General features: G+C 41.8%; 3 protein-coding genes and 1 long non-coding RNA gene across 14 annotated transcripts in view; 2 read left to right on the top strand and 2 right to left on the bottom strand.

Moving 5' to 3' along the window:
* Nucleotides 1-14: 14 nt before the first annotated feature.
* LOC135942254 (uncharacterized) lies at nucleotides 15-2000 on the top strand. Of its 3 annotated transcripts, XM_065488274.1 has the most exons (5): nucleotides 15-669; nucleotides 721-1081; nucleotides 1273-1401; nucleotides 1456-1684; nucleotides 1735-2000. In XM_065488274.1, exons 3-5 carry the CDS (start codon nucleotides 1277-1279, stop codon nucleotides 1897-1899), a joined length of 519 nt encoding a protein of 172 aa, XP_065344346.1. In that variant the 5' UTR covers nucleotides 15-669; nucleotides 721-1081; nucleotides 1273-1276; the 3' UTR covers nucleotides 1900-2000. The 3 variants fall into 3 exon arrangements, 1 of the variants encoding a protein (XP_065344346.1); XR_010575067.1 differs by lacking the exon at nucleotides 1735-2000 and having other exon boundaries at nucleotides 714-1081; nucleotides 1273-1397; nucleotides 1456-1472; XR_010575068.1 differs by lacking the exon at nucleotides 1735-2000 and having other exon boundaries at nucleotides 1273-1397; nucleotides 1456-1471.
* Nucleotides 2001-2063: 63 nt separating this feature from the next.
* LOC135942257 (uncharacterized) lies at nucleotides 2064-7712 on the bottom strand. 6 transcript variants are annotated; one of them, XR_010575080.1, is made up of 5 exons: nucleotides 7602-7712; nucleotides 6029-7510; nucleotides 5023-5974; nucleotides 4231-4347; nucleotides 2064-4162 (listed from the first exon to the last, which is right to left on the bottom strand). It is a non-coding gene; the product is annotated as an uncharacterized LOC135942257 (long non-coding RNA). The 6 variants fall into 6 exon arrangements; XR_010575084.1 differs by lacking the exon at nucleotides 7602-7712 and having other exon boundaries at nucleotides 6029-6140; nucleotides 6188-7142; XR_010575079.1 differs by lacking the exon at nucleotides 7602-7712 and having other exon boundaries at nucleotides 6029-6140; nucleotides 6199-7142.
* On the top strand, nucleotides 7301-10552 carry LOC135942253 (golgin-45). Of its 2 annotated transcripts, XM_065488271.1 has the most exons (4): nucleotides 7301-8016; nucleotides 9803-9931; nucleotides 9988-10234; nucleotides 10286-10552. In XM_065488271.1, exons 1-4 carry the CDS (start codon nucleotides 7301-7303, stop codon nucleotides 10448-10450), a joined length of 1257 nt encoding a protein of 418 aa, XP_065344343.1. In that variant the 3' UTR covers nucleotides 10451-10552. The 2 variants fall into 2 exon arrangements, with proteins under 2 accessions (XP_065344343.1, XP_065344344.1); XM_065488272.1 differs by lacking the exon at nucleotides 9803-9931.
* Nucleotides 10553-11376: 824 nt separating this feature from the next.
* L (Lobe) overlaps nucleotides 11377-24590 on the bottom strand; it is a 103314-nt gene continuing 90100 nt past the window's right edge. For all 3 annotated transcript variants that reach the window (XM_065487609.1, XM_065487610.1, XM_065487611.1), the window contains 4 exons: nucleotides 18851-18993; nucleotides 17615-17951; nucleotides 15986-16178; nucleotides 11377-14484 (listed from right to left, as the gene is read on the bottom strand). In XM_065487609.1, the coding sequence (XP_065343681.1) occupies nucleotides 12353-14484; nucleotides 15986-16178; nucleotides 17615-17951; nucleotides 18851-18993 (2805 nt within the window). In that variant the 3' untranslated portion in view covers nucleotides 11377-12352. The remainder of the gene's footprint in view (nucleotides 14485-15985; nucleotides 16179-17614; nucleotides 17952-18850; nucleotides 18994-24590) is intronic.

The following is a 24590-nucleotide window of genomic DNA, read 5'->3' as shown; positions in this document are numbered from 1 at the left end:
TTTCTGCAAGCTTCGGTTAAGTTGTCCGAAGTATGTTCTTTGCTTAAATTCTCTATTTCTTGGTGATTCACAAGGTTAATTCAAGAAAATGTCAGTTGATTTCTTTATCATCTTATTGAAGTTCTTGTTCCGAATTCATTTTATTGTCTTCCATTTATGATTTGTTTGCTCTGCGAGCAAAAATATTCGAATCCTTGTTCGAAGTTCTCCGTTTTTATTCTGAGATTACTTTTATATTCAGCCGATAGTTCCCCTTAAACTAAAACCATGTATGGTTTTAGTTTAATGAAACCATGTATGGTTTTAGTTTATTAAAGCATCAACCACACGTGTTTGATTTAAACCAAATTTAATGGGTATAGCAGCTTAGTTGAAATTACGGACTTAATCTCGCATCGCTGTATCAAAATTTTGACTCTTTAACTACCAGCCACGGCTTTGATAGTAAAAGATGTCTATTTGGTGTTAAATTTAACTCAAATAGGATGCTCAGTTCAAAGTTCCGAACTCACGCCAAACAGATCTTGTTTTGTTAATACAGATGGATTGGCATCCCTGTGAGACGAATGTGGGCAGGGCACGGTCAACTAGTAAACATTGCCGTGGTACCCACAGCTTGTGATGAATTTTCATATTATTTCCACTCTGTAACTATTTTTCACCGTTACGGTTAGTTTTCTCTTTTGTTGAAACCTTCAAATAATATCAAAAAGTGTCTAGGTTGCGATTTGCGATGGAGCCGTCAGGCTCATTGCATTTCCCTGGCGGCCCGATCAGGACCACGGGTGACGGAAGAGAAAACCCTGACGGAGCAGAAGATCCGGTCATCCTGGCCAAAAGACTGAGCTCCATGTGTGTCGGTATGAAGCCTCTGCAGCCTCCTCCTGAGGACCTGTCCAAGTTGTCCTTCTTCCCGGTGAAACCCGTCGGCGGAATCGTCCACCTGAAACCTGCTCGTTTGACCAGAGAACAAAGTGCAAGCAGCTCCTTCAAGAGCATGCAAGGCAAGGAGCCGAAATTCGTGCCGTACGAACCCTACAAGTGCGCCGTGCACCCGATCGTCTGCACACCGTTGAAACGGGCAAGTAGCTAACTGTCAGATATTATTGCTCAATTTGACCACTTGGAAGCCATCAGAGTAACACTGATGTGCCCTCAAGGTGTGTAAGGGGACGGAGCTCTCTTTGCGTGCTTAGATTGAACCAATACAGAGCCCGTCAGGCCATATCAACCCTAATCAACGTTTTCCAATAATATTCAAATTTTTTGCAGTCTGATGGTTGACGAATTGAGCAAGTGGAAAATTGAAATGTGCAACTTTTCTGGCCAACTGAAAGAGAGTCTCAGCTCCGTACTGACTGAAATGGCCAGTGCAAAAGAAGCGATGAAAACTACCTGCAAGTGAAACCAAAAAAATTACCAAATAAAAAAAATTAATTTTACGTTATTCTTTAGAACCCTCCAGCTTCTGCGGGAGAACTTTGACCCGGCGTCTGGCCTGAAGATGGGTTCGCCAGGTCGTAAATCCAGTACCTGTAGCCTGACCGACATCACCAACACCAACCAGAAGCTGAGCGAGGCCCTCAGCCATAGACTTCTAGGATACATTCCCTGTCATCCAGCCCAGTGCACCGACTGGCAGGTGCTCCAAAGCTTTTCCAACGCAGAGCTGATAGCAATTCAGGTGAGTTTGATACATTTCCCTTTCTTCCTGACTGAAATGTGACTTTGCAGTTTTTGCAAATCAGCGGAACTGACAAATTCAGAAAGGGACCAAATGAAGCCTGCAGCGCTGTTGTTGGTGCTGCTGCCGCGGCTGGTTGTCAGCTGTTTCCCAACAAGATCTGCACTCCAACATCCTGCTGTGGCCAGTGCACTGGCGAAATTTATCAGCTGTGATTTTTCTCCTCTTATTGTTAAAAAAATTACATATTGATATTAGGCAATACAGATTTTATAAAACTGAATATTTGTTGCAATAAATTAGCAATGAAAATATAGCTGCTGTGCGTTTAATTTAAATTACACTTTTGATTCTTAGAGAAATTGTTTTAAAATAAAAGTTATTATGATCTTGAGGAGAAATTTTATTTATTTGATAACATAACTTACATTTGACTGACTGGATTCATTTGAGGAATAATTTTTAAGTTGCAGGAAAAAATTTAAAGCAAAATTAGTACATGTCATGTAGTTTACGTCTATCAGTATATAATTTAGTAATTGAAAATTTGTATACCATGTGGAAAGTTGCTGCCCACGTTTCACTCCGAAAATATACCTTTTGAGATGATTTGGCAATACTTCTTGCAGCCTATTGATCTGCGCCGCGCTCAAGTTACAAAACACAGCATCAGTGTAGTCGAAATGGGGGGCAGCATCAACGCTTTAACAAGTTGAATTCTGGCTTTGTTCAGGAGTCATATTCATAGAATTTCTCCAAAGTGCCACTTATATTTTCTTAACAAATTACTAGAGCAGTGAACTTGAGACGATTTTTTGGCCAAAATAGTCGACTATTTTTAAACTGTTTCTAAGAGCAAATTATTCGTTTTTAGACGGTTTTTGTCAATTTAGACGGTTTGATTTTTCATTGTTTCTTTCGCGTTTTTTCCTATATTTCATGCAAATTTTTGTTTAAATTGTGTAATATATACATTGAATTTTTCAGAGCGCATTTTCAGATAGCTTTAGATTGACGATTAATTAAAAAATATAATCACAGGTAGTTTTTTAGTTAAATCGAGTTGTTTCATTATAAAATAATGGTCGATTTGGAAGTGGTTTTATTTGATAAATTGTATTCAAGTACTTGTTAGGAAATGGAGAAATTCCGCAGATTTTGAGGCCCAAAATTCCATATTCCATATTTTTTCTTAATTTTAGCCCGTGAAATTCTGTGCAAGTAAACAAATTTCAGGATGGCATTTTCGCGGCAATCAAAGTTTGAAGTTTGGAAACCGGCTCAAATCCCGCTCTCCCGAGCATGACCTTTATTTAGAAAATATGCCCGTCATTTAACATATCAATTTTCCGTGTCCTGTTTACTTCAAAGCACTGTGGCGATCGAAATTGATCCACCAAAGGTTGATTCCGACCCTCAGGTTCTTACCGTGACATATGGCCCTGAGGGTCACAGATCGCGAAAAATATGCCTAAAATTGTCAAGCTTGGTGTCGTTTCACTGGGTTTTGACCTATCACAGTTCAAATTTTGCTATGAATATTTTTCACGGCATGAGGAAATTTGTTTTTGGAACATTTTTCATGCCAACCTTGACGGTTTTAGACCATTTTAGACAGTTTTGGCAATTTAGACGGTTTCAAGTGTGGTTTAAATAGCTTAAAATTGCATGATACATACTCATTTGATTGTCCCACAGTGATCTGAAGCTTAGAAAAAAAAGCCAATCGTCTAAAATTCACTGCCCTACAAATTACTGCTTGTTTAGGGTGTAGCATGTTGGACACACCGGTTCTGGTTAGATCACCGAAGTTAAGCAACATTCTCGGTGTAGGCGCAACGTCTCATTAGGTGGATAATCTGGCTGTCTACGATCCGAATTTCCCGGGCTTTCACTCTGGCCAATTAGTTATGATACTTTAAATATTGACAGGGATGACATTTTTTTCCGAAAGATGTCGCGTTGGTGTCTACTGGAGCTAGCGCATCTCCGGAAGAGTATATATCAGTGTAAAATTTGCGTTCGATCATAGCACATCGACCCTTCCTCGCTTCTATTGACTTCAAATTTCAAGATGGATGCCGTGCCAACTATTACGTTGCATGATTCGATTGAATCAATTCACTACGACGATATTCCAGATCAAACAACTATTTGGCTTTCGTCATACGATGATTATGATGCAGAGGAGCATCTTCCGACTCGACTGGATTTTATGGCAGGAATAAGAAACTGCTCAACGCCAAGTCCAATGTACGATTTCTCGGATTTCTCGCCATCATCTGAGGACGAGAGCAGCGCAAGCGAGGAGTCGGAAGAGCCGATGTCGACAGATCAGTACTACGATGATTGGTTAGATTGGGAGGTCAAATTCGGATGCGGCTGGCCGTTTTTTGTCAAATCCCAGAACGTCTTGGCCGAACAGAAGCGTCAGCAGGAGGAATGCAGGACACCCGACGCTGACGACATCATCACGGACTTCTCGAAATAAGACGAGTAGAGCATTTAGTGCAATTTGGCGATGGTTAAATAAAATATTAAAATACCACTTGCTGCAGCAGCTCTTTGCCAGAGGATCTATTTGAGCCGTGTTCAGGATTTTTTAGTGCGACGTGTCAGTTCGATGTCCATGCGCTTCCATTTTGTTTTGTGATGCATAGAAACTATAATTAGAGAAAAAGACTCGTTAGAACATGAAGAAATGGACAATAATTAACAGGTTAGGGATGTTGAAACCTGGTTTTCGATTTGTGTAATAATACAATTGACTTTTTCTGAACAGTGATTTTTAAATTTGTGTAATATAACTTGTATATTTTTAAAATGTGAATAAACTTTATGAAAATATTATAAGACTGATGATAATAAAAATTAAGTTGTTAAAACGTATTTAACAATCTACTCATTTGATACAACTTCCCATATTTTAGAAAATTAATATTTAAAAATTTTTGGATAGAAGGAAAAATGTGAATTTGACACTGTTTCTTCCCACACTACCACAATGGATTTTTAAGCTCTCAATTCAGATTATGAATATTCAAGTTTAAAAAATCTTATTTGGATGAAGTAATTTTTAAATGTTAAATCGGGTCAACAACAAATAAATTTTCATCGTTGCATCAAATCAAAGTTCAAAGGTAATTAATTATCGTGTGAGAAATAGTTACTACTTTTTGGATTTATCTTTTAAAATTAATTCAAAATCCGCAAGAAAAATCATGTTTTCGTGTGAACAAACAACCGAGGAAAGTCACGGGAAAAATTAATACATTCGAACAAACAATCAGCTGCCCCTTGTCAAGCAATTAGATCCAAAACTTAATTATTCTATTTACCATTTGGATTTTCCCTTGACAAGTAAGTTAGTGGGGTACGCAATACACCTCTAAGGTTTTGCAAAATAGGACACATTTAAATAATTCAGACTGATTAAGCCAAGGCAAGCAAGTTCCGTCCAGTTCCGTCTCCTCTTTGTTTTAGTATTTTGATACCGGAACCAGCTGATCGACCAGTAATAATTGAGTCGGCATTGTTTACATCCCCGCCACTACAGTCGTGAATGAAGAAAGAAGCCAAGAGTCAAGCAAGGAAAAGAAGCCCGTCAGCGATGATACACATAAAATATTGAAACAATAATCATAACAAGGTGAGGAAAAGCCGTTTATTGTGCATTTCAAACCACTACATTTGCACATACATACATACACAATCATACATAGACAATGCACTCCAAACATTCTCAGTTTTAATGTCATACATTCATACTCCAATCTCATAGGGATTTTTAAAGTGGATCGATACAAGACGACGAATGAAAATTTTGTTGCAAAAAGCAGTTAATCGATAAAAAGTTTGCTCTATAATTTTGAGCAATCTAGTGCTACAGTAAAAATTCAATTTTTTTCCAAAATTTAATGCTTGGCCACATTTTCTTTGCAGATTTCGATTCCTCTCAGCAGGATCTATTCAACAGTGCATGACAGTCTTTTGGTAGACTCATTGTTTTGAAACAGAATCAGGTGTCCAGTATCGAGACACTCTTTACTGCAAGTTAAAGTTGGCAAGCTTGCTAACTTTGCAGACAGTTTTCTCAAAATAAATAATAATAAATAAATAAAATAAATAATAATATGTTTTGGCACCAAGCATTTTATTTAGGGTTTTGCAGTATCAATCCACATCTTGAACCAATTTTCAAAGTAAAGTTGTTTGTGCTTTAGGCTAGTTTTTGGTATTTACATCCCTCAAGCATTTTGTCCACCATGCATCTGAAGGAAATTTAGCCACCTAGTAGACATTATTAATGCACCCTACATATAGCAGAGTAATGAAAAAGTGAACCTTTGTCATGTGTATTCTCGGACCAACTTCAAGTCTTTTTTTTCAGGGTAGGATGCAGTCGTAAAGGGGTGAGCATCCATGGTCTGCACCGGGCCATCTTTATTCTTAAAGCCTGCCACACAGCATTATTTCAAAAAATTAATTTCTTATTTGAATTACTGATTATATACTCCTCTCTCATCTTCGAAGCTTAGCCGGGGACCAAGCTGTTGCCTTCCCTTCTGGTCAAATCTCATCTTCAATTTTTAATCAGCAGCCTTTTGATGTTTGGTCACTGTGACAGATCTAGTGCAGCAAAAAATCAGCAGGTGATTTAATCTAAGATGTACCTAATTTTTCCAACTTTAACTCATCACATAGGAAAGGTTCAAAAGAAGCTATATGAGTGAAATAAAATACCACGTTTTATCATAAACATCAGCAGTGTGTGAGTTGATCGCTGCAGGAAGAAGTGTCGCCCTGTGTTCCAGAATCATTTCGGCGGGATGCCAAATTGCGTTTGAAGCTCATATTATGTGACCATATAAGCTAGCTTCGTTTAAGTTTTCCGAAGTATGTTCTTTACTCAAATTCTCTATTTCTTGGTGATTCACAAGGTTAATTCAAGTATAACGAAAATGTTAGTTGATTTATTTATCATCTTTTTAAAGCTCAATCTTGTTCCGAATTCAGTTTATTGCCTTTCATTTTTTCATTTTTCTTTTTTGCTCGGCGAGAATATTCGAATCCGTGTTCGAAATTCACCGTTTTGATTCTGAGATTATTTTCATGTCCAGTCTTTGACTCCCTTAAAATATAAGCATTTATATTATATAATTTAAGTATATTAAACACATCAACTACGCATTTTTAATTTAAAGAAAATAAACCAAATTTAATGGGTAAGGGCTGAGTTGAAATTACGGACTGTCCGGGCTTAATCTCGAATTGTTGTATTAAATTTTGACTCTTCAACTACCAACCACGGCTTCGATAGTAAAAGATGCCTCTTTGGTGTTAAATTTAACTCAAATACAATGCCCAAGTTAACGAAAACCCAACTCACACCAATCAGAACTTGTTTTGTTAATACAGATGGATTGGCATCCCTGTGAGACGAATGTGGGCGTGGGCAGGTCACGGTCAACTAGTAAACATTGCCGTGGTACCCACAGCTTGTGATGAATTTTCATATTATTTCCACTCTGTAACAATTTTTCACCGTTACGGTTTGTTTACTCTTATGTTAAAACCTTAAAATAATGTCAAAAAGTGTCTAGGTTGCGATTTGCGATGGAGCCGTCAGGCTCATTGCATTTCCCTGGCGGCCCGATCAGGACCACGGGCGACGGAAGAGAAAACCCTGACGGAGCAGAAGACCCGGTCATCCTGGCCAAAAGACTGAGCTCCATGTGTGTCGGCATGAAGCCTCTGCAGCCTCCTCCTGAGGACCTGTCCAAGTTGTCGTTCTTCCCGGTGAAACCGGTCGGCGAAATCGTCCACCTGAAACCTGCTCGTTTGACCAGAGAATTAAGTGCGAGCAGCTCCTTCAAGAGCATGCAAGGCAAGGAGCCGAAATTCGTGCCGTACGAACCCTACAAGGGCGCCGTGCACCCGATCGTCTCGAAAAAATCGCAGAAGAAGCTGAAGAGAAACGCCAGCTCCGACACCCTGCCCAGTTTGAAAGACGATAGGTCGGTGGACACGCCCCCCTACGCGGAATCCTCACAATCGGAGCTGAGGCAGCAGTTGACTGGGGCCAAGAGCGAAATCAAGCTGCTGGAGGCGCAGCTGCAGTTCCAGGAGCAGGTCAACACGGAGCTCAAGAGGATGCTGGTGGCCGCGGTCGGCGAGGACGTCGAGGTCAAGGTGCAACACCTCACTGAGGACAAACTGCACCTCGCCAGAGCGCTGGTCAACAACTCGGAGAGCATCACTTCGCACCAGGAGCAGCTGGAATACGTGACTGGCCAGTGCGAGGTTTGGAAGAGCAAGTTCTTGGCCAGCAGGTGAGCTTAGGCCGCTGAATTCACAATTAGAATTATTCTTAAACCACTGTGATAAAACGCCAGGTATCAATTTTTAACACTCTTTGCGGCCTAATTCTTTTTTGTTAAATATCTCAAAATATGATACTTTTCACACCCTTCAGCACAAATATCTTGGGGTTCCTAATGATACATCTGATTGACAAAAATACTTTTGATAGAAGGAGCAAAATAAAAAAATGCTGCTCTATTTCCTGAAAATCAGTATTAAATCTGGAGAAAAGCGCCTCTCTGCGTTCACATAGTTGAGATTTTCTCGAGTTCTAATTAGGCTAGAATATTAAACTTTGTCCCCAAAGATAGCCAGTTAGACAGCCTACAAGTTTTAAATTTAAACCATAGCTCTTGAGCTCTCAAAATTTGAGTTATTTTTTTGAGTATAAAAAACGGTCTGTTTCATTTTTTCAGTGTTTCAATTTTAAATTTGCGTGCAATAGCAATATTTGCAAGCACATAGCCGTGTAAAATAATTTGTAAAAGCTTCAAAAACCAGGGAAACTGAATACTGTCCCCGATTTTTTGTATTGAGGGGAATTCGTAAATAAATCCCTCAAATTTTTAGAATGCCATTTATCAAACCTTGGTAATTTGAACTGTTAAGACATAACAAGAATTCAATAATAAGTAATATGGAATGTTGTGTTTTCAAATAATTTACAATTAAAATAGTCAAAATAAATAACACAAATAAATTAAAATAAACTTGGCTTACCCTGTTTAACCATTGTTATAAAGCTCAACAAAATTTCCACAAATATTGGGTATTGGGTTCTCAATTACACAAAACGAACGCTGTAAAACACAATAGTTTAATTAATACTAAAATCAGACCACTTACAAATTAATCTTATGTCACTAAATTCTTACAGTAAATTTTAATGTTATTGAGCGCAATTTGTCTCGATCGTCCGCGGCGTGTTAGTTTGACGTTTCACGCAGAGGGGAAGATTAGAAGTGACACTGCTATTGAGGAAAGGTGCACATGTTTATAAAGGTGGATGGAGAGTGCCACCTGTTGGCAGGCACTCAGTATGTTCATACGCTTGGCCTCGCGGAAAGGGCCCGACTAAATCAGTGTAAACCACCTGCCAGGATCGCTGCACAGTGCGCGACGCAAGATTTCCTTAGGCTTTTGCATTAAACGGAGCTTTTACAGAAATAAAAAAAAATTATTTTGCACAACTGTGTTTGCCAATTTTGCTATTGCACACCAATTTACAATTAAACGTAACAAAAGTATGGGATAAATTTTGTACTGAACAATGCCTATAAATTTTTAAAGTTGGGAAACTTATAGTTTTTGAGAAACAAAAGGTCAAAGGTCTAAAAAGGGTGTTTTTAGCTCGCTTAAATTAAGAAAAAAAAATCAAATTTGCACGATCAATTGATTTTGAACCTCGGAACATGCTTAGCGTCACTCCTGAGGTCAAAATAAGATCAATTTACCAGCGAAAAATTGATCCCTGGCGTCAGGGTAGCCCTCTAAATCACTTAATTCCCATTTAAGCGACTCCTGACAAGCTCTTTATTGGTTCGAGATACAAAAGCTGCACACTATTGGAACGGCCAAGTAGATAACTCTCAGAAAATGTTCAATTTGATCCTTTGGAAGCCATCAGGGAAATACCCTGATGTGCCCTGAAGGCGTGTTTAAGGGATGAAGCTCTCAATGAGTGTGCAGAACCATTACAGAGCCCGTATCAGCCCTAATCAACTTTTTGCTAATAATATTTGAATTTTTCTGCAGTCTGATGGTTGACGAATTAAGCAAGTGGAAAATTGAAATGTGCAACTTTTCCGGCCAACTGAAAGAGAGTCTCAGCTCCGTACTGACTGAAATGGCCAGTGCAAAAGAAGCGATGAAAACGACCTGCAGGTTAAACCAAAAAAATTACCAAATAAAAAAATTTAACCAATTATGATATTTTTTAGAACCCTCCAGCTTCTGCGGGAGAACTTTGACCCGGCGTCTGGCTTGAGGATGGGTTCGCCGGGCCGTAAATCCAGTACCTGCCACCTACCGAGTACCTGCAGCCTGACCGACATCGCCAACACCAACCAGAAGCTGAGCGAGGCCCTCAGCCATAGACTTCTAGGATACATTCCCTCTCATCCAGCCCAAAACACCGACTGGCAGGTGCTCCAAAACTTTTCCAACGCAGAGCTGATAGCAATTCAGGTGAGTTTGAAACATTTCCCTTTCTTCCTGACTGAAATGTGACTCTTGCAGTTGTTGCAAATCAGCGGAACTGACAAATTCGGACAGGGACCAGATGAAGCCTGCAGCGCTGTTGTCGGCGCTGCTGCCGCGGCTGGTTGTCAGCTGTTTCCCCACAAGAGCTGCACCCCTACATCCTGCTGTGGCCAGTGCACTGGCGAAATTCATCAGCTGTGATTTTTCTCCTCTTATTGTTAAAACAAATTACATATTGATATTAGGCAATACAGATTTTATAAAACTGAATATTTATTGCAATAAATAAGCAATGAAAATATAGCTGCCGTGCGTTTGATTTAATTAACGTACTCTGAAATATCATTATAAAAAATTCTTCATATATAGTGCCATGTTCTTGAAGAGAAGTTTTATTTCTTCGTTAACTTGACTGGATTCATGTGAGGATGAACACTAGATGACAGTTATTTTTAGACTGCAGGATATAATTTGGAGCTAAATCCAGAAATAACGAATAGAGTTAAAGAGGAATGATAGTGAAGTTCCCCACAAAATCCCTTAAAACACATACAGATTAGGTCCAAAGGATTATAAGAAATTATTAAAATGAAGGATATTTTTTTCTGAGATGATTATTAAATAAATTAATTTAATTTTGGGTATTTTGATTTTCTCCTAAAAATTTTATAGGTTCTTTAACAGCCAGCTGAAATTTTCAGACAAATTCTTTGCAAAAATAGTAAATTTGAGAAAATTTTGCAGTGGGGAAAAATAGGAAATTTAATCAGCTTTCTGAATTTTGCCAGTTTTTAACGCTACTTTGAACTGGTTAATTTTAATGATGCCAAACACAGACCCCTTTCAAATGTCTCTAATAATTTTTGAAAAAAAAAAAAACATTGAGAGTCAAAAGTACTATTTTTTATCTACCCACTATTAAATTTTCATAATTTTTCTCGTTCCGGAAGCAATTAATTTCCTTTGTTAAAAGAGAGCGTAACCAGTAAAATTAGAATCCATAAAATTAAATTCCACTTTAACTGCGTATGCAACCTGCTCGGCAACTTTGCTGCGCGTGTTGCATATTCGCCTCTCCAGGCGCTTTTTATCATCGCTTTGGTTAGAGGTGAAAGAAAAGCGTCGCATTTCTCACTTTTATTGAGGGATTTATTTCATAAATGGAGTTTAACATGTTAAATACTTTGAAATTATGCAGAGATTCTGTGGATCGCGCCCCAAATTGTAATAAAGAAAATACCACGTTCCCAAATGTAACAATTAAACACAACCAATTATCAACTCTTTTTTTTTAAACAAAAAAAAAACACTTGATTCACAGACAAACTGATCGATTTTGATTTCATAGCGGTCTATGCAAAAGCACAACGCTACAATGATAATATGTATAATAATCAACACTCACTATTCGGATAAAAAATTTTCACCACCTATCACTTGCAGCGGCGGATAAAAGTTTCCCCCACTGAAGTTTGTTAGATACCACCTCTCCTTGCGCTCCATTGTAAGCGACGAGGTGTAAGACGTGAGTTTGAGTCTAATTAATGTTAAGTTGTCTTACAATTAATCTAGGAATATCCACCTCCTCGCTCGGATGGAGCGCAAGGAGAGGCGCGTTGTCCAACAACCTTTGGTGGGGGAAACTTTCATCCGGCGCTGCACACTTATTAATAAATTAAAGTAACGAGTTAAATATAGTAGCTGTATTTACAAAAGGATAACAGCATCTTCGTTATTGCTTAGAAACATTATGTATTTTACATTTTTCGTTTTTGTTATGCTGAGAATGTAAAGAAGAGAAGATTTCGTTTGAATGTACAGAACTTGGTCCCCGAAATGATAAAAGGTTCGCGCGTTTAAAAAATTGCAGCACACACCTTACGTGAGTAAATAATAAATAACATGCAACTATGTACTTTTCTTAGTCTCTATTTATGTCATTTCAGAGTCACGTGCTTTTATTGCCCTAAAAATGCGACATTAAAATCTATTTATAAAATTGTCTAAAATGGACTGCCTGTGTATATGTCTAAACGGCGTGAAACAACACGGGGGAGGGAGGGGGATGAGGGGAATTACAGAGAAAATGTTTTTGAGCGAAAGTTAGGCGACGGCCTGCTGCGTCTGCTCGTCGGGCACCTCCAGCTTGAGCTTCTTGAGCTCGAGCTCGGCGGGTTCGAGCGTGGCGGCGCTGCTGATGTCGTTGCCGTTGATCTCGGCCGTCTTGCGTTTGCGCATGGCCAGCGAGAGGGCCTCGCTCTGCTCGTCGGCCGCGGCGTTGTCGTCGGCGGCGTCGGCGTCGACGTGTAGCTCCTCCTTGAGCTGCTTCTCGCCGACGTGCACGAACGCGTGGTTCTCCAGCTCGGCGCGGAAGAAGAAGCGCAGGTGGCACTTGGTGCAGTCGTAGGGCTTGCTGCCGGCGCCGTGGCTGCCCATGTGGCGCTGCAGGCCGGCGGCGGCCGTGAACACGGCGCCGCACAGGTAGCACGCGAACGTCGGACAGCCGACGAACGTGTGCTCGATCAGGTGCACCTGCAGCTTGAGCGGCGTGTCGAACACCTCCTGGCACAGCCGGCACCGCTGGCCGTTGTCCGGTGCGTGCGCGGCCTCGACGTGCGCGCGCACCTCCGACTCGGTGTGAAAACTCAGCTGGCACGAGATGCACTCGAACTTGCGCGAGTGCAGCTTGGCCGCGTGCGCCTCCAGGTCGGCGCCCGAGTCGAAGCGTCCGGCGCACTCGCCACACGAGACCCCCTTGCCCGGCTGGAGGGCGTGATTCTGCTTCTGCTGCAGGTGGAAGCGCGCGTGCAGCTGCACCTCGTGCTCCGAGGTCACCGTCTGCCGGCAGATGACGCACGCGGTCGGCAGGCCGATGTCCGCGGTGCCGGCCGAGCCCGGACAGTGCTTGTGCATGTGGCTCATGAAGTGCTCCTCGGTGCCGAGACTGGCCTTGCAGACGCTGCACGTGTCGCCGTGCAGCACCTTGCAGTGCGTGGCCAGCTTGTGCTCGGCCAGCAGCGCCGGACTCACGCACACCATGTCGCAGATGTTGCACTTGTGCCTGCCGAGGGCCACGCCGTTGGACGGCGCGGCGGCGCCGTTGGACCGCTGGTGGTGCGTCTTCATGTGCGCCTCGAGGTCGGCGCGCGACTTGCAGCTCTCCTGGCAGTAGGCGCAGACCAGGCTGACCGCGCCCGGCGACTTGATCTGCGGCTTGCCCTGCGGCGCCGCCGCCGGCGACTTGTCCTTGTGCTTGTGCTCGAGATGCTTGTCCAGCTGGAACTCGACGTGGAAGGCCTCGTCGCAGAACTTGCACCGGTACATCTTCTGGTGGTAGCTGGCCACGTGGTACTGCAGCTCGGCGTCCGACTTGAACAGCTCCGAGCAGTAGAGGCACCTCAGCTTCTCCATCATGGCAAGGTGGTGGATCTTGACGTGCAGCCCGAACTCGATCTCGGAGCGGAACTTGGCGGAGGCGTCGCCGCACGCGACGCACCGCAGAACGCGGCTCTCGCTGCTGTGCTTGACGGCGAAGTGCACCTGCGCGGCCACCCGCGTGTCGAACAGCTCGCGGCACAGCGCGCACCGCAGTAATTGGTGCGCGTGCGCGTCCATCAGGTGCTTCTGCAGCTCGTCGGGCCGCGGAAACGCCTTCAGGCAGCTCTGGCAGGAGAACTCGGTGCTGGTGGCCAGGAAGTGGCCCAGGCAGTGCACCTCCAGCGAGTTCTCGTTCGTGAAGCTCTCCGGGCACTCGGGGCACTGCAGCTGCGGCGCCGGCGGCGGCGGCGGCGCCACGGTCTTGGCCGCCACCCGTGGAGGACTACCCTTGCCGTGTTCGGCGTCCAAATGCGAACGCAGGTGCGAGCGGAACGACTCAAAGTCCGGACACGGCGCGTTGCACTGGCTGCACAGGAACGTGCTCTGCGCCAGCGTGTCGTTCCGCGGCGGCGGCGGCGCCGACAGCGGCGGCGTCTTGCCGTTGCTCTTGCCGTTGATGCTCAGGTCCGTCGGCTTGAGCTGCTCGGCGCTGTCGGCCGTGGCGCCGAACGGCGTCGTCGGCGACATGGCGTGCACCGCCATCGTGTGCTTGTGCAGACTCTGCACGTGGTCGAACTTCATCGTGCAGAAGTCGCAGTTGTACGGCTGGCTCGGGCTCACGGGTGGCTGCCGGGCGCTGCCCTGGTGGTGCCCCGGCGACGGCGGCTGATACTCGCGCTCCCCGTTCAGAATTGAACCTGCAAAATCAAGGGAAAACGGGTTTAGTCAGCGACAAATTCAAGAACATATTAATTCGTAAGAAATCCGTCAGATTTTACCTTGACAAAAATTAAGACCATCCTGCGATCCGCGATTTTCGCTCCAAATTTCAAGTTTTAATTCCTTTTGACATCATCTGTCGTAAATCATCAAAAGCCGGCCGAATGGTCAATTTGTTCTCATCAATATTTATCATGAGCGTTTTATTTATAAAAATGGATGTATGTATTCCTGAGAGCGGCGCGCCGCTGATGAAGCAATAAACGCCGACTGTAAATCTGCTTCCAGTTTTATGACACGAGAGCGACCGCGAGAGTTGCGTGCGCGTATTATTATTTATGAATGAGTGACTGCTGCGATTCCGTCAAGAGACGGCGACGTCAGCGATATCCGCGGCCGCTCTGCTTCAAAATGAATTGCCTGTTAATGACACCAAGTATAATAAATGTCTACATTACGAGACGTTCCGACCGGTGGCATTGTACTGTGAAATTGATTTTGAAGACTGCTTTTTGTTTAGGTTCTGGAAAATGGGTAAAAAGCTAAAAAATAACATTAATAAGACAATGCTTGTTAAATTAAAAAATCCCCGCTCTTCAGAGGACACGAATTTAATTTTTTAAATTCCAAAATTTCGCATTATTTAATTGAAGGCCAACGAACCAAAAATTTTCAAATGATTTTGGTCTTTTCAAGAAATTTAAGATTTAAAATTGAAAAAACGCCTTTTTCACCCTGAAATTTGCTTAATTTTGTCCAGATTTCGAGCAGAGTTAATGTCAGCATGATAAATCATGACTAATTAAGAATTTAAGAGGCTGGTACTCATCCCCTGGCACCGGGGGTGGCTTTTTGGGTTTGAAAACTTGACGTTCTTGGCGTCGATTTACATTTTTTTCGCAATCACGAATTCAAATCTGGACTTATTTTTGCTGTATTTTTTCTGTAGTTCGGTATTTTCCTATTTCCTAATCTCTGCACTACATGGTTGCAAAAAACCTGATTTTAAAAAAATGCAGTGCAGTAGTAATATGCGTTTACCCGTTTCTTGCAGGCAATGTTTTCACCTTATTTTTCAATGATTTACTAATTATTACGTGCAACGTCGACTTAAAAAATGGTCAGAGATAAATTTTTGGAGTAATTGAGGCACCTAAATGGCAATTTAAAAGAAAATATCTGCACAGTGGAGGAAATTTTGAGCACTCCGACCGAAATTTTGAATTTTAACAAAAGAAAAATGGTATAAATTAATTTCTTGCAATTCTTGCGCAAGAAATTGGTAAAAATGGAGTGTTAAAAACCAGGGGTGAAAAAAATCGGGCTGCACTAAAAACTTATAAAATGTTTCTAGCAAAAAAATCAATGAATTTAAGCAAAACTCATGGTTTATTTCACTGATCTAGTTTGTAAATTTGAATCTCAAGAACATACAATTTTGGAGATATGATTGAGTGGCGCGAGCGTATTGAAACTGACCATGCATCGCCTGCACGTGGAGCTGCAGCTGTTCCATGCTGGTGAAGCCGTCCTTGGTGCAGTAGATGCAGGCCAGGGTGGGCGTCGCGAACTGCAGGCCGGCCGAGTGGGCCAGCGCGGCGGCGGCCATGGCCGCCGCGTTGAAGGCGCTCCTGGCGCTGCCCGGCGGCGAGCTGGCCTCGTGCTGCAACACCTGAAACACGCAGCAGGCATTTATTTGCCATTGTCATCTCATCTGCGGCGGTGGGATTACGCTCGGGGAACGAACGCAATAACACAGAGAGAGAGAGATAGAGAAAGAGAGTTGCAGAAATGCATCAATGGCGTCATTGTCTCGCAGCTCAAAAGGGCCGCCGCGACCAGCACGACAGAGGAATTCCGTGTCGCAATTTGTTCCCGCGGAATTTACATGCGAGGGGATGTGATACCGGCCCGGCGGTGCCCATGACAAAGAGACCTTCAGCTTGGCATTGTTGCTCATGATGCCTCAATGCGAAAAATCTGACCCGTTCGCACTTTTATCGTACACAAAGTAGTGCGTCAAGAATGCACGCAAGATTTTAAATCTTGCAATTATAAGTGCCATTCACTGATTATTTATTTTGAAATTATTATGCTGCAGAACCCTGGAAAATTCATAAATTCATCCCTTAGAATCAGGGTTTGCCAATTTTGCAATGCGCAAAAATGCACCACTGGTTTTTTGCGCAAAAAACCAGCTGGAAAAACCCACCAGTTTTGTTTTTTTCCAAATTCAACCCGAAAAAATCTTATTTCGCGACAAAAAAAGCCAGAGTTGTAATTTTTGGTCTTCTATAGTGAAACCAGTGGCTTAAATAATTATTTTGTAAAATCCCATTTTTGGTCATCCATTATGGGAATTTTTAATGTTCTTTAAGAATGTTTGTATTTCGGAAAAATGCGCAAAATTGCAGAAAAATCCGCAAAAAACATTTTTTTGCAATGCAGTGGGTTTTTCCTGAAAAATGCGGGTTTTCGCGAACCCTGCTTAGGATTGAGTTGAAGCAAAAATTGACCTAAGTGGCACTGTACATTTTTTAGAAAAGTGGCTGCGAATTTAGCATGTTTTTCAATTCGTCCTGGCCCCGGTAAAATTGCGCAACGTAGAACAAACACCCAAATTTTCTTGTAGAATTGATTGTTGACCTTTTCTTGCAACCAGGAAATTCGCGTTTGGTTGTTGAAAGTTGCGCAATTTTACTGGGACCAAGACGAATTGGTAATGGCTGTCTCCTTACTTGAAATCTGATTTTATTTCAAAACAAAGAGTTTTTCCAAAATGTGGCATACACCGTTGGACAGATCTCGACGAGAGGAATCGGAATATGCCAAGAAAATATGTTCAAGCACTGCAAATTTTGGAGAAAATTGGCAAAATTTGAATTTTTTTGTAAGAAGGTCCTTTTTTACTATTGCAAATTGAAGAATAAATTATTTATCGATCAACAGCTTATTGCACCCAACAATTAAAATTATTTCCAGTATCGATCCCCTTTAAAACACTTTGATTTACTCTCTCAATGTTTTAAGTTGCTGTAGAAATAAAAATAATTCTAAAAACCCATTTTTTTCGGTTGATTATAAAGATGTGAAGTAGATATAACTCACCTGTTGCAGTTCTCTGTTGAAGAGGACGGCGGCGGCGGCCGCGGCGGCAGGGTGCGCCGCCCTGAGCAACTCGTGGGTGTGCGGGTTTGGCGTGAGATTGCGCGGGAAGGCGGGTGCAACTGGACTGGGGGCCGGCGTGACCCTTCTCGGCGGCGCCGACGGCGGGCTGTGGCGGGGGCTGTTGCGCGGCGGCAGCGAGGCCGGCAGCGACGGTGGCCGCTTGTGCGTCTGCGAGTGCGAGGTCAGCGCGGCCGCCGTGTTGTAGCCGCGGTTGCACGCCGAACACTGGAACGGCTTCTGCGTGTCGTGCGTTTTCATGTGGATTTTCAGGTGGTCACTGAAATTCATCGTTATAATCATTAAACTAGAGCTTTACAGGCTGAAAATTAACAAAATTTTATTTTGCAAGTAGTTTATTGAGTTTATTTTTTGTATAATTTAGCAACAACAATAATTTGCAAGAAGGAAATCAGAACAGAGGAAAAGTTTAATTTCGGATTTTTGTTTGTTACTTGATTCCGATAGCTATCGTTGCGATATTTCCAACGGTTGCCATTTTAGAGGAAAATATACTTCAATTAAAAAATAAATCTTGATTTTAAAAAGGGGAGAAATTAGCATGCGAACTTTTGAGCCGATTTTCGCACAAAATCGAATAATTGTTTTGCTTTTTCCTCATTTTTAGATAGCATTTCAAGCAGCGGGAGCCAGATTCGTGCGATGCGCAATTATGGCGCCCGGTGGAGAAAGGCGCAAAAAATGATCACGTGAAAATGCGCGAAAAGAAGCAAGTTTTGGTCAATATTGTGACATAATTTGCATTTCTTGTGCTAATTGTGTCTTTTGGATCGTAAAAACAAACTCTTGACATTCGTACGGCAATCCAAAGAGAGCTTTTTGCTTCCCACATTCAGACGCCATCTTGGATCTGCGCAGTAACCAATTTTATCGCACATCTGGACCCCGCTGATTTCAAGTAAAGGCCTTTATTTCCACTAATTTTTTTTAAAGCTTTATACTTTAAAAAAATTGAGAAAAATCCATAAAAAAACTAATTAATTTTTTTTTTTGGTCAGCAGGAGATGAAAATTCATTTTTATCTCAGCCCATTTAATTCAAATTACCTGGGAATTCTTCTCTATTTTAGTTTAAACATTAATCTCAATCAGTCAAGGCATCATTCCATAAATTAAAAATTTAAATGTTTGTTTTATTTATAATTTGTACACTACATACCTTCTAGAGAAAGCCGCCTCGCACTGGTTGCACCTGTACTTGCGGTCGCCGGTGTGCAGCTTGACGTGGCGGTCCCTGCTCCTCTTGTGCTTGAAGAGGCGAGAGCAGAATTCGCACCTGAACGGCATGTGCTCCGCATGGCTCTGCAACAAATATAATGAAATCCATCAAAAATCCTTCTCTCATTACGAAACTGTCAGCGGCGACTTAATTTACAACCCGCACAACAAACAATCAGCCGCGCGCACGCGTTTATTATTTATTGCTTCATTTAACGCGAATGCACATCAGGTTAAATCGGTAAAATTGCTACTCGAATCTGAGATGGAGCGAGAGCAGAGGCGCTTCGGGCGAATGTGTATATATGCGCGGTTCAATTTTCTTTCTGCCCTGTGGAACTTTTTGCCGCGCGCGCAATCGTGTAATTCGTGCTGCAGATGATGGTGTTTAAGCAAAGGTGGTCGATTGTTGGGCTCATCTGACAGTTGGACGATAATAAACAAGCCTGCCGATTATATGGAAATTATGGTTTTCGCGTCATTGAAACGCAATGCTGCGAGTGCCACGATTTTATTACATGTAAAAGGTGTGTATAATAATTGAGTTATCCGCGTGCGATTCAGCAGAAAAGTAGTTGATGTATGTTAATTATTCCATTTACGATCGCATGCAAGTGCTAATGGTGTTTCATTTCTAGAGATTTATAGAACAAAGAGGAATGATACTGCGAAAGCCTGGAAAATGCATAAACTCGTCCCTTAGGATTCAGTTAAAGCCTAAATAAAGAAGCACTGTAATTTTTTTGGGAAAATTGGCTGAAACGTTACCGTGCTTTTCAATTGGTAATGGCTGTCTCCTTACTTGAAATCCAATTTAATTTCAAAACCAAGAGTTTCCCCAATAAGTGGCACACACCGTTGGACAGATCTCGACGAGAGGAATCGGAATATGCCAAGAAAATATGTTCGAGCACAGTAAATTTTGGAGAAAATCGGCAAAATTTGAATTTTTTCTGTAGGAAGGACCTTTTTTATTATTGCAAATTGTTGAACTAATTGTTTATGGCATCCAACAATTCAAATAATTTTCAATTGTTGCCCTGTCACGATTTAGGAAATATTTCACACACCATTGGATGGTTCGCGACATTAGGGATCAAAATCAAGCATTTTTTTTTATTTTTCGAGAAATTCGGGGGAAAAAATTAAATTTAACTGTTCTCTGGTCAACAAGGCAAAATATTCTTAATCGTTTCAAGCTCAACTTCGACGAAAAACAAAAAAATTGGCTATAAATACTTTGTAGAAATAAATGGAGAGAACACGCCGACGTCTGACCGAACTCTTTGCATACATTAAAAGCCGCTCATCTACACGTCATGTTCACTTAAAACGCCGCGAGCAAGACATATTGAGGGAGTTTCCGCGTCGTTTTTCAATATAGGCACTGAAGCAGATGAATAATTGCGTCTGATACTGTATCACACGCACGCGGAGAGCACCACGGTTCGTCCGTATGTATATATAATGCGCATAAAAAACGGTTATTGCCTATCGTGTTATAAGACCAATTAAAGGGAATTTATTTTGTGCTCGGATGTTGTAAATTGCTTGGCAGCAAAGCCATCAAAATTCCTGCAGCCTCCACTTTTAAATACACACGTATATATATTGAGTAATGCGCGCGAGCGGTTTGTGCAACCGACGACGAGAGCAGGATGGTCAAGACGACTTTTTGCTTCTTTTCCCGTGCCTTACACTAGGGGGATGCTGAGAATTATTGAAATTACCAGCGGGAGACGTTGCACAGTCCTGATTGGCCGGCATAAGTCAAGTGCACACCTTTCAAGTGATAACCAATATTCATAAATTCAAACGAAAATAATTTCAAAAGCGACGATCTCGTTAAAATGTTAATGTGCTTTTAGCAACAAACTTCTCGCGATGCCGCAGTTTTAAACTCAATTAGCTACTTTTAATTGGCACTTTCAAATTATTTATGATGAATAATTTAGATTTTCACAGACGGACAGAATGCAAAAGTGATAATTACGGTATAGTAATTAAATACATAAGCTGATTTTGAAAGAATTTAACGTGAACGAGCAAAAATGCCTATTTAAAGCGGATTGACACAGGGCAACAGTTGAAAATTATTTTTAATTGTTTAGATACAATAAGCAATTGTTAGTTGATCGATAAACAGTTTTTTCTTGTTTTATAATTTGCAGTAATAAAAAAGGAGCTTTTGCTACGGTAAAATTTTTCCAATTTTCTCCAAAATTTACAGTGCTTGAACATATTTTCTTGGCATATTCCGATTCCTCTCGTCGAGATCTGTCCAACTCTTGGTTTTGAAATAAAATCGGATTTCAAGTAAGGAGAGAGCCATTACCATTTGAAAAGCATGCTAACTTTCCAGCCAATTTTCTCAAAAAATTACAGTGCTTCTTAGGTCAATTTAGGCTTTAACTGAATCCTAAGGGACGAGTTTATGCATTGCCAACAAGCATTTTCCAAGCTTTTCCGGTACCAATCCTCTTTTTAATTGGCAGTAAATTTAATTAACCCTTTTTAACAGTTTGGGGGAGGACGAAAGGCCAGTCCGGCCCTGTTTACCAACAAAAAATATTTGGAAGCGTCTAATGAGCTCATTAAACGTTGCAATAACGCGCAGTTTTGAGCGCCTTTGCGAGACGCCGGTTTACAAGACGATTTAATAAGGAACGAGGATTTGCGGTCGTCAAAAAGCGGCTGCGAGGGAAAAGTTTTAAGTGTCGCTTGTTAAGTGTTGGCAGCGGCGCGGTTGAAACATTTTATGCAGCTAGCCGAGCCGAGAGCCGAGCCGGCCGCGGCCGCATGTGCGTCTGTAATTGACCTGCCCCAAGCCGAGATAATGAACCTGTGCGCTCTTTTTATTTTCCAATGAATATCAAGGTCAACCACTTGCGCGCGACGAGACCGATCCGACGGCCGCGCCGCTGCGGAATTAATTCGTGAAAAATTAAATTCCAAATAGTGTGCAACGGACGGACGGACGAACGGGGAAAAGAAACTCGTCTTTGTTTTTGTCAAGTAGAAATTTCCTCGCGCTCGCTCGCTCGCTCGCTCGCTCCCCGTGAGAGAATCGGGTATACGACCTGAAAGTAGATTTGTCACCGTTTTCAGCGGCATTTCACCCACCCTACTTCGCGCTACCGAGAAATTTAAGAAAGTAGTCGCTGGCCGGCCAGCCGTAGACTTTCTGCGTGCGCTTTGAACGCGCGTTTGCCGCGGGTGCGTCGCGCAGCCTATATGATAATTCTTTCTTTATTTAGTATTCCCGCGTTGCTGCGCTTTTCGTTTTTGTTGCGCCGCCGCTGATCGGCGAGAGACTTATTTGGTCGAGAGTGCACTGCACAATAGCGGCGGCGGCCGTCTAGCGGTCAGTCTGCCAGCAATTAGTGTCAGTCAGAAAGTTGAGAGCTGCTTTTTTCAGCTCAAGAAAAGTGACCTCTGATGGGCGTGTCTCTGCGGTGAAACCCACGGGAATACTAATAACAATTGTGTCCATCTAGGGTGTCTTTCTAAAATTTAATTCAATTAATTAATGTAGACCTTTACAGGACAATAATTCAGAACATTGTATGTACATTGTTGCCTATAGCAAGTAGTTCATTGAGTTCAATTTTTCTTTATTCATTAAGTCGGAATATTTACAATGACTTTTGAATATAGTTGGTTGTCAAGATCAACTACTAGTTTTATTGTTTGTGAAATTTAGTAACCCAGTACCACGTGGCACAATAAAATTGGGACCAAGGAAGAGTTAAATTCCAGATTATTTTGTCGCTTAAAGAGGAATGATACTGCAAAAGCCTGGAAAATGCTTGTTGCCAATGCATAAACTCGTCCCTTAGGATTCAGTTAAAGCCTAAATTGACTTAAGAAGCACTGTAATTTTTTGAGAAAATTGGCTGGAAAGTTATTGTGCTTTTCAAATGGTATTGGCTGTCTCCTTACTTGAAATCCGATTTAATTTCAAAACCAAGAGTTTCCCCTATAAGTGGAATACACCGTTGGACAGATCTCGACGAGAGGAATCGAAATATGCCAAGAAAATATGTTCAAGCACTCAAAATTTTGGAGAAAATTGGCAAAATTTGAATTTTTACTGTAGGAAGGTCCTTTTTTATTATTGCAAATTGTTGAACCAATTGTTTATGGCATCCGATAATTCAAATAATTTTCAATTTTTGCCCTGTATCAATCCAATTTAATTTCGATTCTCGATCTATTCAATGGTGAGCGTAAAATCCTTAAATTGTGAAAAAATCGTGCTTTTGCAATAAGGAGCGAACCTTTTGAGCCGATTTTCCCCAGAATTTAAACGTCAACCTGGGAACTTTTAGACAGATAAAAAAGATTTATCACAAAATATCAGCAAAGCTTCATTAGTTTAACCTTGGTAAAAACCACGTACCCTTGAACTTCCCCACGAGCTCTATACACTCTAATAAACGAACCGATGCACACGTTTGATAAGGAATCCGTTCGCTTCGAGTGCAATCCATCAAAGAGCTAACCCTACCGACGACCGTCAAATGTCAACGTCCAAGATTGCCCCTTCGCAGAGAGAGAGAGAAGGCAAAAACAATCGCGACGGCTGCACAAAGTGAGTCAGTCCAGTTCTAAAATAATTTATTTCGCCGGTGTGTCTGCTCGCATTGCCGTATAAGAAGGGAGAAAAAGTGCATGCAGGTTGTCTAACTGCACCGGCTCTCGAGACGACGCGCATCAAACGAAATGAATTTATTCCTCGCTGCAGCAGCAGCTTTTTCTCTAGCAATTTTTATCATTATTTGAAACCAGTTCTCCCGGCGCACACAATAAAACAAAATAAAACTGCTCGGCACGGATTCAGCTCGCAACGCGCGGCGATGTCAACGGGCGATACATATTGAGCGTGACACCGCCGATATGACGCGATCGTCTTGACGCAGGTCATGTCCGCGTCGTGTAATTAATAATTAGCCCGGCACATCTCGCAATCGACCAGAAATGAACCAAGAGCAATGCGTCTTTTCGCCGCCAAATATGGACAGACGGCGGTAATAAATTTCTTTGCTCCCCTGAGAGAGCCGAGCTGAGCTGAGCGCAGCGCAGAAAAGATAAAACGGACGAGGAGAAGAGTGAAATGAAACAGCAGCTCTCTTTTTTTATCTAACATCGCACCACAGCATCATGCATAAAATGATAAATTTGAATAGATTTATAAAGCTGATAATTAGAGTGCTTGGCGTTATTAATTTCATGCCGCGGCACCGTGCAAAAAATCTTCATCTCGCATAACTCATCTTTTTGCCGTGTCGGATTTTTAATTTCAACATGTTTAGTTTGAAGAATAAATTAATTGATTGCCATGCAAGATGTGCTAATGGATTGATAAAAACCACATTTACCGCAAACAAATTATACAAAAAAATACCAGCCAACTTTTTTTAAAAAATTAGCTTTTGCAAATAATGAAAAATATTTTTCCAGGAAATTCCGCTTGAAAAGTTGATTCAAACTCGCAAAAATTACCAAAAAATGGCAATTTATTTCAAAATTAAACAAATTTTCAAGATATAACGGTTTGATTTAGCTATTTCTTTGTACAATTGTCACTTTAAGCGAAAAACCATAATTTTTCTGATTAATAAGTGCATTCCCCTTAGAAAAGCGATGCATATATCCCTGAAGGAACCTGTCCTGTCATG

Source organism: Cloeon dipterum, chromosome 4 (assembly GCF_949628265.1).
Source record: "Cloeon dipterum chromosome 4, ieCloDipt1.1, whole genome shotgun sequence".
NCBI classification, from domain to species: domain Eukaryota; kingdom Metazoa; phylum Arthropoda; class Insecta; order Ephemeroptera; family Baetidae; genus Cloeon; species Cloeon dipterum.
Note: the sequence above shows the minus strand (reverse complement) of the source record. Positions and strands in the feature narration are given on the sequence as shown.